Here is a 15870-nt window from a genome sequence, read left to right on the forward strand (position 1 = left end):
GATATTTATTTTTTACATAATATCAAGAGTAAAGATGAAAATTAATGATGTGCTCATTTTTTTATGTAACACTGATTGCTATTTTTCCTGGTAAAAATTCTCAGTTATTCATATGTAACTGCCTTGAAATGTGTACCTAAGGACAAAGAAAGGTCACCAATCCCTCTAACTCCTGGTTCTTTGTCAAAAATGGACACAGTTAATGAGGTTTGTTTGGTACAGAACAAATTCTCAGACACAGATAGAGATCCTTTCAATGGAAACAAATTTGTTTGGCTTTACCAGGTTACTTAGCGATTAATAATAGCCTTGAGATGCAGGTCAGAAAGGTCATTGTACCAGCTTGCCAGCACAATCTAAATGTGCAGCCAGCCCTGCTCTGTGGGTACAGAAGCCCCCAAAATACTATGCATAAAGTAAAACAGGCTATTTTCTGACTCCTTTTTTCATATTAATAAGCAATTTTCAAGAGAAGGGTGGCAAAATGAGGGCCATGCCACTCCAAGTAATTCATTTATTTTGCAATTTAATCTTATGTTGGAAAAAATAGCTCTGCTGCAATAGCAGGGCATGGTGATTTTTAAACGTCAGTGTGTTTCATAAGTAACCTTGTATGAAGTATTGTATTAGTAGACTTTAACAGAACATTGCAACAAAAGTATTTCTGGTCATTACAGTAGGAACGGGACTCTTTTTTTTTTTTAGTTTTTGGAATTCTCCTCTCTTACTTTCCCTGCTATCTTTGAGGCATGTGCCTAGAAGATTTACTTAAAATTTTACTTATAGAACTAGACAGTATGTTAACATATTTTTAAAAAAATAAAGTACAATTTCAAAACATTATTTTAATGTGAGTGGTTAAACTTGTTCTTTGAAAAATAAAGGATTATTCTCCCATAGTTTGATATTATTATTCTATTTAGTAGGTATTTTTCACGTAGTATATTTTAAGAGCTAATTTTGTGTTTAAATTTCTTAGATACACATATATAAATGATGAAATGTTTCATTATTTTAATGGGATTTGTTACACTTAGAATGCTGTGAACTTTTATGTACACAGTTTGACTTTTATTCTAATTATTGATATAAATGAATAAAATGTCAGCCTTTCAAAGACAAGATAGTACATGTACTATTGTTGGTAATATTTGAACTGTTTAACTGAAGTAAATTTAGACTAAATTAAGTATATGTTTAAAACGCTATCATATTTTTAAAATTAGCCCATAAGTATGTAAAATAAACAACTACAGCTTTGTAAATACCAACTTTAAAGGAAATCAGTAGTTTAGATGTTTTATTAAGTCTAAAATGGTTAATCTTCAGCCAAGGAAAATGATAATTAACTTACTTTGCATTTAATATAGTCCTTTAACTACTGAACTGATTATAATATGTAGATATTTGACTTTCAAAATTTCACCACTGAAAGATCACTTACGTGCTTTTTAAGAATTGCAAAGATTCACCTAGAATGTGCTGGTAAGATCGATTACTCCACTGATTTTGATGAATGTGGAGGAAGGTTGCCCCTCAAAAACTGACTTGATTCTCATCAGTGAAAGAATTAAAAGGTTAGCCTATCTTTCGTATCACAAATAACCGCAATCTTTCGCTGCAGGGAGGCCCTGGAGGAGTTTGCAGAGATGAAAGAAAGGGAAGAGAAGAAGGCAGACCTCGAAAGGGAGGAGAAAGAAAGAGATTACCAGGCTCGAAAGATGCATTACCTCCTCAGCACAAAGCAGGTTGGTCTACCTGTCCCTGACACCTCACGGAAGCCACTGGGGCCCCCGGCCTGACAGAGATAAACTAGCAGGCTGAATGGGACATGACTTGTTGAAAAGATACCGCAAAGACACTACTTCAAGTTCAATTCTGTGCTGCTCTATAGGTGCATGCAGGCACCCCGGCTGCCCTGTGACAGCAGCTTCGTGGAGGCAGCTGGGCCAGGCTGGTAGAAAGGTCCAAGTCCACCACCAAGGGCATAACATCCGTTTCCAAACCCAGACTGAGTGGCTCATGGTTGTGTTGTGAATTGATCAAGAACTAAGAAATTATTAAGTTGAGGTCGCTTTCATGTTGTCTCTGTGAACTGAGCGAATGTTGAGATTAAAACCATCCTTTCTAAATTCTGATGTAAGTTTTCAGGTATAGCTTTTAACCAAATTGCATGAGCAGTTGCATCTTCATATAGAGATGTACATGTGGAATTTGGAATATTAAGATGTTTCTTTTCTGATATGTGGGTAGGTTTCAGTGCCTCAGATCTCATGGTTACTAAGAAAACATACACTGCATGTAGAATGTTTTGTTCACAAAGAATAAGATTGTTGTTGTTTAAAAAAGCATGAATTTAGGGGTTGAAGTGTTTTGTTACTTGAGCTTGAAGCTGTGCTCATTCAGTCATATCTGACTCTTTTGCAACCCCAGGGACTGTAACCTACCAGGTTCCTCTATCCATGGGATTTTTCAGGCCAGAATAGTGGAGTGGGTTGCCATTTCCTTCTCCTGGGCATCTTCCTGATAGGGATCAAATCCAAGTCTCCTGCATCTCCTGCACTGCAGGCGAATTCTTTACTGCTGAGCCATGCTGCTGCTGCTGCTGCTGCTGCTGCTGCTAAGTCACTTCAGTCGTGTCCGACTCTGTGCGACCCCATAGACAGCAGCCCACCAGGCTCCCCCGTCCCTGGGATTCTCCAGGCAAGAACACTGGAGTGGGTTGCCATTTCCTCCCCCAATGCATGACAGTGAAAAGTGAAAGGGAAGTCGCTCAGTCGTGTCCTACTCTTAGCGATCCCATGGACTGCAGCCTACCAGGCTCCTCCGTCCATGGGATTTTGATTTTCCAGGCAAGTGTACTGGAGTGGGGTGCCATTGCCTTCTCCCTGCTGAGCCATAGGGAAGCACAATGGGAGCCTGAGGCTGGAAACTAGCAATTTCTTGGGTTTTATTCTTTCTCCTAGACTTCAAGCCCAATTTTAGGGTTCTCGCTGAGTTGCACATGCAAATCTCTTCAGACAGGAAAGCCAGTTCAATCCCAGTGGGAGAGAGTGAATCTAAGACTGAATGTCTTCCTTAGAGGTATCTAAGGTCAAAACCATAGTAAATACTGGGCTGGCTGTGTACATTTGGAACACAGGTCTCTTGTACCTCTGGCTTCTATTTGGTAGTCTAAATAACAATACTTTCAGTAATGATTACTATCTTAATATGTACTTTAATTTGGATAGCTGAATTGTCTTCATTTAACAGGCAAGGAAACTGAAATTCAGATAACTTTGTGACTGGCCATAGACACAAAATTAGTAGTAAAAGCCCTGGTGTTCAAACTGAGGTCTTTCCACTCTAAATACCCAGGTACTAATTTAAAGATAATTTGAAAACTAATAAGTAAAAGTGTTTTCAATTTTTATTATAAAATCCATAGCAATGTAAACATTTTAGTTGTGTGATTAGTGGGCTACATTTTAAAGATACAGAATTCCAAATCTTTTTAGCAAAACTTTTTTTTTCAAATGTTAATTACTAATGGTAATTTCAATTTTGTTGAGACTAAGCATAGCTATAAATATAATCCTGTAATTCTTTAAACCTAGTACTCATTCTTGGTGACAGTTTTTTTCTTTTGAAAATTTTGAACTCCCTTTATACTTATAAACTTTCTGTGTGGTTTATACTTATGATTTGTAGTGTGATAGAGAAAGCAATTTTTAAAATGATGAAGTGGGATTTAACTGAAGCATCTGTTACTTCTGTTTTATCCAGAGTTGTTTAGTCATTGGGTATATAATGTAATAAATTGGAAAGACCATAATGGCTTAGCTGTTTTACTAATAAAAATAATACAGTAGCATATATCCGTGGAGTGCTTACCATGTGTCAGAGAATATGGTAGATATTTTATACATGTTATTTTTTAAAGTATTTTGATTTCTTTTCAGTTTTAAATTAAGTGCCTGGTTTAACAAATCATTTCACAAACTCAACTAGGTAACTTGACTCATGGACCTTTATAAATTTTCAAGCAAATTACTATTGTGTTTGTGTTAACAATACAAGCCAACAATGCGGTATCCCATTTTTCTCCTTGTTTATCCCATGCTGACTGCTAGTAATATCTGTGTATATAAACTTCAGTTTAGTGATCACTTGTCCCCAGAACTTCCTGGCATCCAATGAAATGATTCTTACTCTAAGTGAGAGCTTGGCTGCCAGCTCAGCTTTGTCTGATATAAATGCCCACACTCTCTCTACTGTACCATAGCCTCAAAGAAGAATCATTGGGATATTACCTAAAATTGTCTGAGCCTGTTTCACTGTGCATCTTAAAAACATTGTGAGGATTAAATTTAATATGTTTAAAATGTTTCCAGGCCCTCAGAGAGCATTCAGTAAATGATAACAATTGTATTTTTAGAATTTGAGCTGTCAAGAATAAACTAAGACTCTATGCTTTGACTTTCTTCTATTTGTTTTAGCTGTTGGAAACTCTCATTTTCTCATTTCCCTTCTTTGCTTTCCTTTAATTATTAAAGAAAATTAGTTAGAAATCTTCATAATGATGCCGCCTACCTCTACATTTCATACCTGGCTTCACCGACCTGAGGGCAATATAGGGAAACGATGTTTTTAAATCACCTCCCTAAGAGAGGAATATTGTAAACATGTCAGGAATTTTCATTTGAATCTTCCAAGTTAATATATTTTGTCATACTGACCTTTAATATTTGATCACAAATAACTTCATGGGAAATAGATGGGGAAACAGTGGAAACAGTGTCAGACTTAATTTTTCTGGGCTCCAAAATCACTACAGATGGTGACTGCAGCCATGAAATTAAAAGACGCTTACTCCTTGGAAGGAAAGTTATGACCAACCTAGATAGCATATTCAAAAGCAGAGACATTACTTTGCCAACAAAGGTCCGTCTAGTCAAGGCTATGGTTTTTCCTGTGGTCATGTATGGATGTGAGAGTTGGACTGTGAAGAAGGCTGAGCACCGAAGAATTGATGCTTCTGAACTGTGGTGTTGGAGAAGACTCTTGAGAGTCCCTTGGACTGCAAGGAGATCCAACCAGTCCATTCTGAAGGAGATCAGCCCTGGGATTTCTTTGGAAGGACTGATGCTAAAGCTGAAACTCCAGTACTTTGGCCACCTCATGCGAAGAGTTGACTCGTTGGAAAAGAGTCTGATGCTGGGAGGGATTGGGGGCAAGAGGAGAAGGGGACGACAGAGGATGAGATGGCTGGATGGCATCACTGACTCGATGGACATGAGTCTGGGTGAACTCCGGGAGATGGTGATGGACAGGGAGGCCTGGCGTGCTGTGATTCATGTGGTCGCAAAGAGTCAGACACGACTGAGTGACTGATCTGATCTGATCTGATATAGATAATAAATGAAGTCATGTGTTACTTAATGTATTAATTTTAAGATAATTATGCTGATATACTGATGTACTCATACTGCCAGCATAGTTTTAAAGTCAGTTTTAAGCATATTTCTAGTACAATTCTAATATACATCTTAAAATAGTTCCAAAATCTATTACTGATTTTTAATGGTAATAATTATCACATCTTTATGCAAGCAAATGGATTAACACTAATAGGAATTACTCAGGTAAATAACTAATATTACAATGAGTGAATTAATAGACCCCTCAGGGTTTTATTAATTAAAAAGTTCAAGTCATACTAAAGCACCTTTTGTATATGTTTATTTCAATGAGAAAACTGAACATGGTAACTTATTTGCATAAATAATCAATCACCATTTACTAGTAGTAATAAGGTTAATTTGTTGCTACAGACATAATAGGATTAGTCAATTATATTTCCCAGAAAATACTGTTTGTTATGCACCTCATCACCTGTAACACAGGATTGGATTTAGTGCCCTTATTAAATGAACACATCAAAAAGTCTCTGTTTCTGTAAAAGTTTTATGAAAAGAAAGCTAATTTTAGTTGATTTGAGTAAGTAAAATGCAAACACTGCTTACATTTGTAAATTCAATTTATCTTTCTGCAAAGATTGATTATTTAATAAAGTTATTTATTTTGATTCAGTAACCAGTCAAACTAAATCTAACACATATAGGACATATTTCCTTTGAAGAAAACCTCCTTTGCAAATTTGTTTTATTCCAAATAAACAGATTTTCATTCCCTTGTCCTTGTTCTTGGGTAATAAATTATGTTGTCTGCTCCACCTACTGGTAGATATATGCAAAGGACTATTGTTGGAGTCATTATAAGACACTGCCTCTGAGTGTTGCCAGATTTTTAAGGATCTTCCTGGAGGTGAGCAAAGTTACAGATACAAATGTAAAACTCAAGGTCTATTCAGAAAAATTAATATTCAGAAATATAGGTTATTATATAAAATTATAGACATTAATAGTTTCCTGATTATATTACTTTCCTGAAATAGTTTCCTGAAAATATTACCCTTTTAAAAAATTTAATATGCCAATCAAAGGATAAATAAATACAAAATATATTTACAACTCAGTATATTAAAACTAGGCATATTTTATTTTGGGCTTCCCTGGTGGCTCAGATGGTGAAGAATCTGCCTGCAATGCAGGAGACCTGGGTTCAATCCCTGGGTTGGAAGACACCCTGGAGAAGAGAATGGCTCCCCACTCCAGTATTCTTGGCGGGAAAATTCAATGGACAAAGGAGCCTGGTGGGCTACACTCCGTGCATCACAAAGAGTGAGACATGACTGAGTCACTGACACTCACTTTTTCCACATTTTATTTTAGTTATGGGATTTAATAGTTTATACATATTCAAATTAGAACTAAAATGAAAAAATATATGCTTAATTAAAATTATATACTTAATTAAATACATGTTTTGTGGAAATATCTTTCATGTCATTGGTGTATAATAGATTTTTAATGTTTTTCCTTTAATGGGCAGTTAAAATTATCTTATCAATACTGAGAGAATGACTTTCAGTTATTTATGATCCTTTAAAAAGACACCATACTCTAATTAATATTGACAAAACTTTACTTTTAATTACTATATTTTTAGAGAAACAAATGGTTTCAGCTACTTTGCTTTTAAAATTGCATGAAATCTTATTTGTATACAGAAGGAAAATATCTTCATTTAAAAAATTAAATTTGATATGCCAGAAATTAAGTGGTAGTCTGTTGATATGTACAGCATCTTTATAAGACAAATCTTAGAAGATGAAAGAATGCATAAATTAAGAAATGTAGTAAAGCCTCCAAATCATGTATTGCTTTCAACTCTGTTTCCAGTATCATAAGTGGGAAGATCTATGCCTTACATATATTAAATATTTAATATGTGTTGCTTCCCTGGTTGCTCAGACAGTAAAAAATCTGCTGCAGGGTGGGAGACCTGGGTTCACTCCCTGGGTTGGGAAGATCCTCTGAAGAAGCGAATGGTTACCCACTCCAGTATTCTGGCCTGGAGAATTCCATGGACTGTATAGTCCATGGGGTCGCAAAGAGTCAGACATGACTGAGCAACTCCCGTCCCCGCCCTTTTTTTATGTGATTCCTTGCTTTTAATTTGAGGTGATGAAATAACAGATGAATTGCTGTGTTTCAGTGTGCACCTGCCTCTGTGTACGTGTGTGTGTGTGATGTGTCTTCACATACATGATGTGTTTGGAAAGTGCCTTTGGGGAGTCATCTCATAAGGCATTGTCCTTAGACAAAGGTGTACCACAGCAATGACTGGGAAACTCAAGGGTAATATTAAAACATACCCCTGTAAGAAATTCTCTTGGGCTCATTTTAGACCTGTTGATCCTTATAAAACCAATTCTTTCACTTCAAAACATTAATTTTGTTCGTTCCCACTTTCTAGGTTGATCTCTATCTCTGTCTCTCTCCCTCTCTCTCTAGGTTTATGACCATCCAGTGATCCTTCTTGAAAACGCCAGCATTCTGATTATGTACTGCTCCTTGAGTTACCCACAGTTCATTGCACTCTCTTTTTAACCCTCTCTCTGAAATGGCTTAGTATTATAAGAAACTGATTCTAAGTGAGTTCTTGTACAAAGATAGAGAAAAACTGGGTCCTGCATATGAAAGGGTAAAGCACGCCAGAACATCGTGTACATTTCTACAGTGCCTTCCTGTGAGTAGCACAAAGCACTTTTATTCTATTTATCCTCACAATATTCTATAAAGTAGCAGTTACCTTACTGGTGACTAAAATGCCATTGTTTGGTATTCATTTTTCCCTGGACACTTGGCAGATATATTCTTTTGGGAAGATTATGTAGTGAATAAAGATTTGACCTATGATCTTTGGATTTGCAGTTTAAGAGGCAGGTCTTGAAGTTTGGTCATTTGTTCTTGGTCCCAAGTGAACTGTCCACATCACACAATCATCATATAATTTGTTACTATTGGCAGTCTCTGTTCAGAAAAGGCCAAGGACTGAACTACCATGAAGAATGAATTAGCTATTAACTTTTACATTTTATTTCCTTCCTCTTTAACATTATAGTTTTTATTATCCTGTAATATATGAAAGGGATAAAATTATCCATTATCAGAACTCTTTGAAGAGACAGATGAAGTGGTGAAAGAAAATATCTTGTTGTGTCCCCAAAATAAGTCCCTTTTCCGCTCTTGTCTCCTTGCTGTTATCAAACCACCTACATCTAAGAAACAGGCAAAAATATGGATAGAAGCAAAAATAAAATTAAATTGAAAGACTTAAGTAGAAAAGTGCCTAGCTACTTTTATTATTTATATTTTTTTTCTTTTCAATATACTATATTTTAAAAGATATTTTTTTTCTCTTTAGCAAGTATCCTATAAATCTCTCCTGTACATGTGAACTGGGGCAGATTTATGTATTGTGGGGCTTGAAGCTTATACAATTTGGGGATCAATGTTTAAGAAGATAGTATGGCTCAAATGGTAAAGAATCTTCCTGCAATGCAGGAGACCTGAATTTGATCCCTGGGTTGGGAAGATCCCCTGGAGAAGGAAATGGCAACCCGCTCCAGTATTCTTGCCTGGAGAATTCCACGGACAGAGGAGCCTGGCGGGCTATGGTCCATAGGGTCACAAATAATGGGATACAGCTAAGTGACTGACACTTTCATTTCACTTCATACAATTTCATGAGGTACTTACTTGTTGATGACAGCCACATCTCTGGAGCAGCATGAGTTTTTAGATGATAGGTCTCTATTTTCCTGTGTTTTCTGTGATACATGGGTTTGTTGTGTCTCTGAAGGTGAATGGTGTTTGTAACTGCAGGGAAAGTACCAGGGAGTGCAAAGAGTGTTTCATTTAAGGAAATCCTTGGGTTTGTATGAAAACTTCTTCAGGGCCAATAGTATATGTAAGTTAAAATAAAAGTAATAGTTACAGATGCAAAAAAAGATAGTGTACCGTTACAAATACAAGAAGAGGAATCCTTTTTTAGTGAGCAAAAATCATTTCGTACACATTTCAGGTGTTAATGTGTACAATGCTGCTGCTAAGTCACTTCAGTCGTGTCCGACTCTGTGCGACCCCATAGACGGCAGCCCACCAGGCTCCCCCGTCCCTGGGATTCTCCAAGCAAGAACACTGGAGTGGGTTGTCATTTCCTTCTCCAATGCATGAAAGTGAAAAGTGAAAGTGAAGTCACTCAGTCGTGTCCGACTCTGTGTAACCCCACGAACTGCCACCTACCAGGGTCCTCCGTCCATGGGATTTTCCAGGCAAGAGTACTGGAGTGTGGTGCCATTGCCTTCTCCGAATGTGTACAATACCAGAATTCAAAATCTCAAAACAGAACAGTAGTTTTATTAACTGCCTGACTGCTCTATAATATGTGTTCTCTGTATTTTGGCCTCATACTCTTTCATTGCTTCTTTTGACAGTAATTTTGTTATATTTTCTAGAGTGAGAAGGAAAATTTTATTCACTCTTTTCTCTAGGAATGTTGACCTAAATTTCTTATTACTACAAAACAAGTTAAATAATGTATTTCTATTTGCTCATGCTGCATTATTGAGCTCAGTTTTGAAAAGGGAGAACTTCCATTTGTAAGGTAAATGATGAGAATCAAATTCTCCATTTATCACACATATGAATTTTAGAATGATTTTCCATGGTTCAGTTTCTGGCAGTTTATACCCCTTTTCAAACCCTGTTTCTTGTCCTCTACCCACATACTTCCAGGGCCACACACCTAAGGAAGTTTATGTTGCATTGCAGTCTCTATATCTGCATCTTTATTTGTGATGCCTGGTGAGTCTGCACAGTGAGTTGCAGGAACATTCCTGAAAGTTATTCCTATATTGAGATCACTAGCAAATTTTAAGTATACTTGGAAGTACCAGAAAAAAATAATCCACAAATATATATGTAAATATATCCAACTAAACTTAAATATATGAAAGTGAAAGTGTTGGTCAGTCATGTCCAACTCTTTGCAACCCCATGGAATGTAGCCTGCCAGGCAATTCTCCGGGCAATAATACTGGAGTGGATTGCCATTTCCTTCTCCAATTTATGCAGATATATCCAACTAAACTTAAATATATGACTGCCTTCTTTCTAGCTTGATCCCAAACATGTCTACAGCCACTCTCGTGCCACCCAACCCAGGCATGATAAAGGATAAGGCAGAATATAGAGAATCAGTGGAATTAACTGATTGTTTTGTTTTTTTCAAATTTTACCAAAAAACACAACCATGTGAGCACATTGCCAGGGTCTTTGTCTTGGAGAGGGCCTTTGTCTTGGAGAGGGCCTACCATAAAGGAGAGCCCCAAAGGTTATGCTCATCAATTTCACTCTTATTTCACCTGTGATTAGACTTCATTTTTGTACTGTGTGCAAACCCTGCTGGTCTGGTTAATCTTGCTCACATAAGATTTAACTTTTATTTTAATGTGCTTTAAATAATCATCTGCTTAATCAGATAGCCAGTCTAGCATCCAGACCTTTAAATAAATTGTATTATTTTAGTCCTGTCTTTAAAATTTAAGCACCTGATTTTCTTTGGATCTCTCTTATTTCTTTTACATTTTATTTTATAAACTCAGGTTCCATTTACTTCCATCTAGTACATTGGTAAGTTTTTAATGTATTGGGTTATGGAATAGAGAGAGTTCTCATTAGATATTAAAAAATAAACTATATATATATGTATCTTATGTATTTATATGGATATATATGTTTGGTGATTTGGTGGTTTAGTCGCTAAGTCATGTCCAACTCCTGTGATCCCGTGGACTGTAGCCCTCCAGGCTCCTCTGTCCATGTGATTCTCCAGGCAAGAATACTGGAGTGGATTGCCATTTCCTTCTCCAGGGGATATTCCAGACCCAGGAATCAAACCCGGGTCTCCTGCATTGCAGGCAGATGATTTACCAACTGAGCTATATATATACATATTGGGAGGACAAATATGTATGTATACAAACATACAAATTCAGACTCATATACAATTTTCAATACTGTTTTTTTTAAAAAATAACATTTAACTAATGTTTATTGGGACTATTCTCTAATCACAATCTTAAAATATATTCAGTACCAAAACCTGGTAATACAAGGATAAAAGCAGAAGAATAAATTTGTTCATATTATACCATCCCAAAGATAACCACTGTTAAAAATTTAGTTTATGTTCTTCCAGTAATTTTATATGCATGGATAGATATATATTATAGATAACTATATATAACATGTACATATATGTGTGTCTGTTTTTTACTTAGAAATGGTATTCAATACAGTTTTAATAGAAAATTCAAGTCAAGAAAGACTTAGGACAAAATGTGTCACGAAAGTTCATTCCCATTTCCTACCTCAGTGTAAAATGTTTCTCCACTTATCCTTGTCCCCAGCACACCAGAGTTTAAATTGCATTGTATATAAATCTTTTATGGAAAATAATTTACAGCTAACTGCTATGTACTTATTTCTATTGGTTTTGTATGCAGTTAATGTTGCTGGTAAGTTAATTGCAATCAGTCCTATCCATTTCTTCTTCGATTAGACAAGACTGAGTTTGGGGTGATTCTTTGATATCACTAATTTTATTAATAATATAATGAAACCCAAAATCTAAAAATCCAAGGAAATTAATACCATTGCTTTAACTAGATCTGATGAAATAATTGGGTCTGTAATACATTGTAGATTTGAAGATTATTCCTCTTATTTTGACTACTCTTCTGGTTTTAGGATACTTCATAAATACTTTATGGGCTTTCCTGGTGGCTCAGTAATAGAGAATCTGCCTGCCAAGCAGAAGACACGAGTTTGATCCATGGGTAGGGAAGATCCCCTAGAGTAGGAAGTGGCAACCCATTCCAGTATTCTTGCCTGGGAAATCTCATGGATAGAGGTTTCTGGCGGACTGCATTCCATGGGATTACACAGTCAGATGCCATTTAGTGGTAGACTTTCACTTCACTTTCATAGATACTATAGATTAAGACCAGTTCTAAGTTAGATGCTGTTATAACTGAAACACAATGAAGAAGTGGAATTTGTTAGCTCATGATTCATCCTAGCTCTTCTGCAAGACCAGAAGAATAACTATATATAGATAAGCCCTGCTCTCCCTATTTAATTCCCTCTTCTGGATTGGAAAACTTCAGAAATCTTTCAACTGAGTATCTGGTGGCCAAATTTTAAAATCTCAGGCTTTGGTAAAATTCATCTCCTTTCTTCCCTTCTCTTTTCTCCTTTACTCTTCCTCCATACCTCTTTCCCCACCCTTTATATCCAATAATCAAACACAGGGATCAAACCCGGGTGGGAGACCCACATTGCAGGCAGATGCTTTAACTTCTGAGCCACCAGGGAAGCCCATAATCAAACACACTTTGTATTAAAAGTAGGAACATAGGGAGAGAAATTATACTTTCAAATGTTTCCTTAAAATGAACTCTTAACTAATCAATGGTTAAGATACTCAAACATTGTCTAATGTAGCTAATTTGGTCAAGATCACTTTTAAGAGCATGAGTATTTGTTAACTTTTGAGTTTAAGTTAAGGTATAGTCCAATATTCCCTGGTGGCTCAGTGGTAAAGAATCCTCCTGCAGTGTGGGAGACACAGGAGATAGGGGTTCAAACCCTGGGTTGGGAAGATCCCCTGGAGAAGGAAATGGCAACCGACTCCAGTATTCTTGACTGGGAAATCCCATGGACAGAGGAGCCTGGCAAGCTACAGTCCATGGGGTCACCAACAGTCAGACAGGACTCAAGCGATTGAGCACAGCATGCATAGTCCAACACAAGAAATAATCTATAACCTTAAGATTCTATGCGGAATAAATTAGATAAATATTTTAAAAGACACAGAACGTGTTCTCAGTATTTTATGTTTTTCTTATAGTCACAAAAAACAAAGAAGAATTGCAATCCTTTAATTTTAAATGTATATAAAATGTTTCATTTTGATGTGTAGAGCATGATTTTGAGAATTTTAGTATAAAGTGGCAAGTTTCCTGTGTAACCAATAGTCTTGTCAATTACTATTTCTATCTACTGTAACTATGGAATGAGGTTTGTGACATTGTACAGGAGATAGGGATCAAGAATATCCCCATGGAAAAGAAATGCAAAAAAGCAAAATGGCTGTCTGGGGAAGCCTTACAAATAGCTGTGAAAAGAAGAGAAGCGAAAAGCAAAGGAGAAAGGGAAAGATATAAACATCTGAATGCAGAGTTCCAAAGAATAGCAAGAAGAGATAAGAAAGCCTTCTTCAGTGATCAATGCAAAGAAATAGAGGAAAACAACAGAATGGGAAAGACTAGAGATCTCTTCAAGAAAATCAGAGATACCAAAGGAACATTTCATGCAAAGTTGGGCTCGATAAAGGACAGAAATGGTATGGACCTAACAGAAGCAGAAGACATTAAGAAAAGATGGCAAGAATACACTGAAGAACTGTACAAAAAAGATCTTCACAGCCCAGATAATCACGATGGTGTGATCACTCACCTAGAGCCAGACATCCTGGAATGTGAAGTCAAGTGGACCTTGGAGAGCATCACCACGAACAAAGCTAATGGAGGTGATAGAATTCCAGTTGAGCTATTCCAAATCCTGAAAGATGATGCTGTGAAAGTGCTGCACTCAATATGCCAGCAAATTTGGAAAACTCAGCAGTGGTCACAGGACTGGAAAAGGTCAGTTTTCATTCTAATCCCAAAGAAAGGCAATGCCAAAGAATGCTCAAACTACTGCACAATTGCACTCATCTCACACGCTAGTAAAGTAATGCTCAAAATTCTCCAAGCCAGGCTTCAGCAATATGTGAACCGTGAACTTCCTGATGTTCAAGCTGGTTTTAAAAAGGCAGAGGAACCAGAGATCAAATTGCCAACATCCACTGAATCATGGAAAAAGCAAGAGAGTTCCGGAAAAACATCTATTTCTGCTTTATTGACTATGCCAAAGCCTTTGACTGTGTAGATCACAATAAACTGTGGAAAATTCTTCAAGAGATGGGAATACCAGACCACCTGATCTGCCTCTTGAGAAATGTGTATGCAGATCAGGAAGTAACAGTTAGAACTGAACATGGAACAACAGACTGGGTCCAAATAGGAAAAGGAGTACGTCAAGGCTGTATATTGTCACCCTGTTTATTTAACTTATATGCAGAGTACATCATGAGAAACACTGGACTGGAAGAAACACAAGCTGGAATCAAGACTGCTGGGAGAAATATCAATAACCTCAGATATGCAGATGACACCACCCTTATGGCAGAAAGTGAAGAGGAACTAAAAAGGCTCTTGATGAAAGTGAAAGTGGAGAGTGAAAAAGTTGGCTTAAAGCTCAACATTCAGAAAACTAAGATCATGGCATCCAGTGCCATCACTTCATGGGAAATAGATGGGGAAACAGTGGAAACAGTGTCAGACTTTATTTTTCTGGGCTCCAAAATCACTGCAGATGGTGACTGCAGCCATGAAATTAAAAGACGCTTACTCCTTGGAAGGAAAGTTATGACCAACCTAGATAGCATATTCAAAAGCAGAGACATTACTTTGCCAACAAAGGTTCGTCTAGTCAAGGCTATGGTTTTTCCTGTGGTCATGTATGGATGTGAGAGTTGGACTGTGAAGAAGGCTGAGCGCTGAAGAATTGATGCTTTTGAACTGTGGTGTTGGAGAAGACTCTTGACAGTCTCTTGGACTACAAGGAGATCCAACCAGTCTATTCTGAAGGAGATTAGCCCTGGGATTTCTTTGGAAGGAATGATGCTAAAGCTGAAACTCCAGTACTTTGGCCACCTACCTCATGTGAAGAGTTGACTCATTGGAAAAGACTCTGATGCTGGGAGGGATTGGGGGCAGGAGAAGAAGGGGACAACAGAGGATGAGATGGCTGGATGGCATCACTGACTCGATGGACGTGAGTCTCAGTGAACTCGGGGAGTTTGTGATGGACAGGGAGGCCTGGTGTGCTGCGATTCATGGAGTTGCTAAGAGTCAGACATGACTGAGCGACTGATCTGATCTGATCTACTGTAAGTCTTGACAGTTGGAAGTATTTCAGTCCAAAATTGAGTTATGTTATCCACACAGTATCACAACAGAAAAAAAATTAAGGATGAGAAAATGGAAGAAAGGTATGGAGAAAGGAGGAAAGGGGAAGAATTTATCTTTAAATCTTAATCTGTGACTATCCTTGGGACCTAAAATAAACTTCATGTCTTAATTAGCTATTATTATACTGAAAGATTTGCCAAAATGATATAATCTTTCTTAGTTTTGAGAAAAGTTATGTTTCAAGATGTTTATTAGTTTGTCTCCCTAATGAATTAAATTTTAATTTTTTTCCTTAAATTTATTTGGATTTATTTTTCCATTTACTTTTGAATTAAACC

At 36.9% G+C, this 15870-nt stretch overlaps 2 protein-coding genes across 3 annotated transcripts in view; one reads left to right on the top strand and one right to left on the bottom strand.

Moving 5' to 3' along the window:
- The window catches only part of GPATCH2 (G-patch domain containing 2), a 473250-nt gene that overhangs the window by 299860 nt on the left and 157520 nt on the right, over positions 1 to 15870 (bottom strand). The gene's annotated exons all lie outside the window — the stretch shown is intronic.
- The window catches only part of SPATA17 (spermatogenesis associated 17), a 238168-nt gene that overhangs the window by 105955 nt on the left and 116343 nt on the right, over positions 1 to 15870 (top strand). Inside the window, exon 6 of the mRNA XM_055583760.1 lies at positions 1625 to 1748. Coding sequence (XP_055439735.1) covers positions 1625 to 1748 — 124 coding nt within the window. The remainder of the gene's footprint in view (positions 1 to 1624; positions 1749 to 15870) is intronic.

Source organism: Bubalus kerabau, chromosome 5 (genome assembly GCF_029407905.1).
Source record: "Bubalus kerabau isolate K-KA32 ecotype Philippines breed swamp buffalo chromosome 5, PCC_UOA_SB_1v2, whole genome shotgun sequence".
Classification (NCBI taxonomy): Eukaryota; Metazoa; Chordata; class Mammalia; order Artiodactyla; family Bovidae; genus Bubalus; species Bubalus kerabau.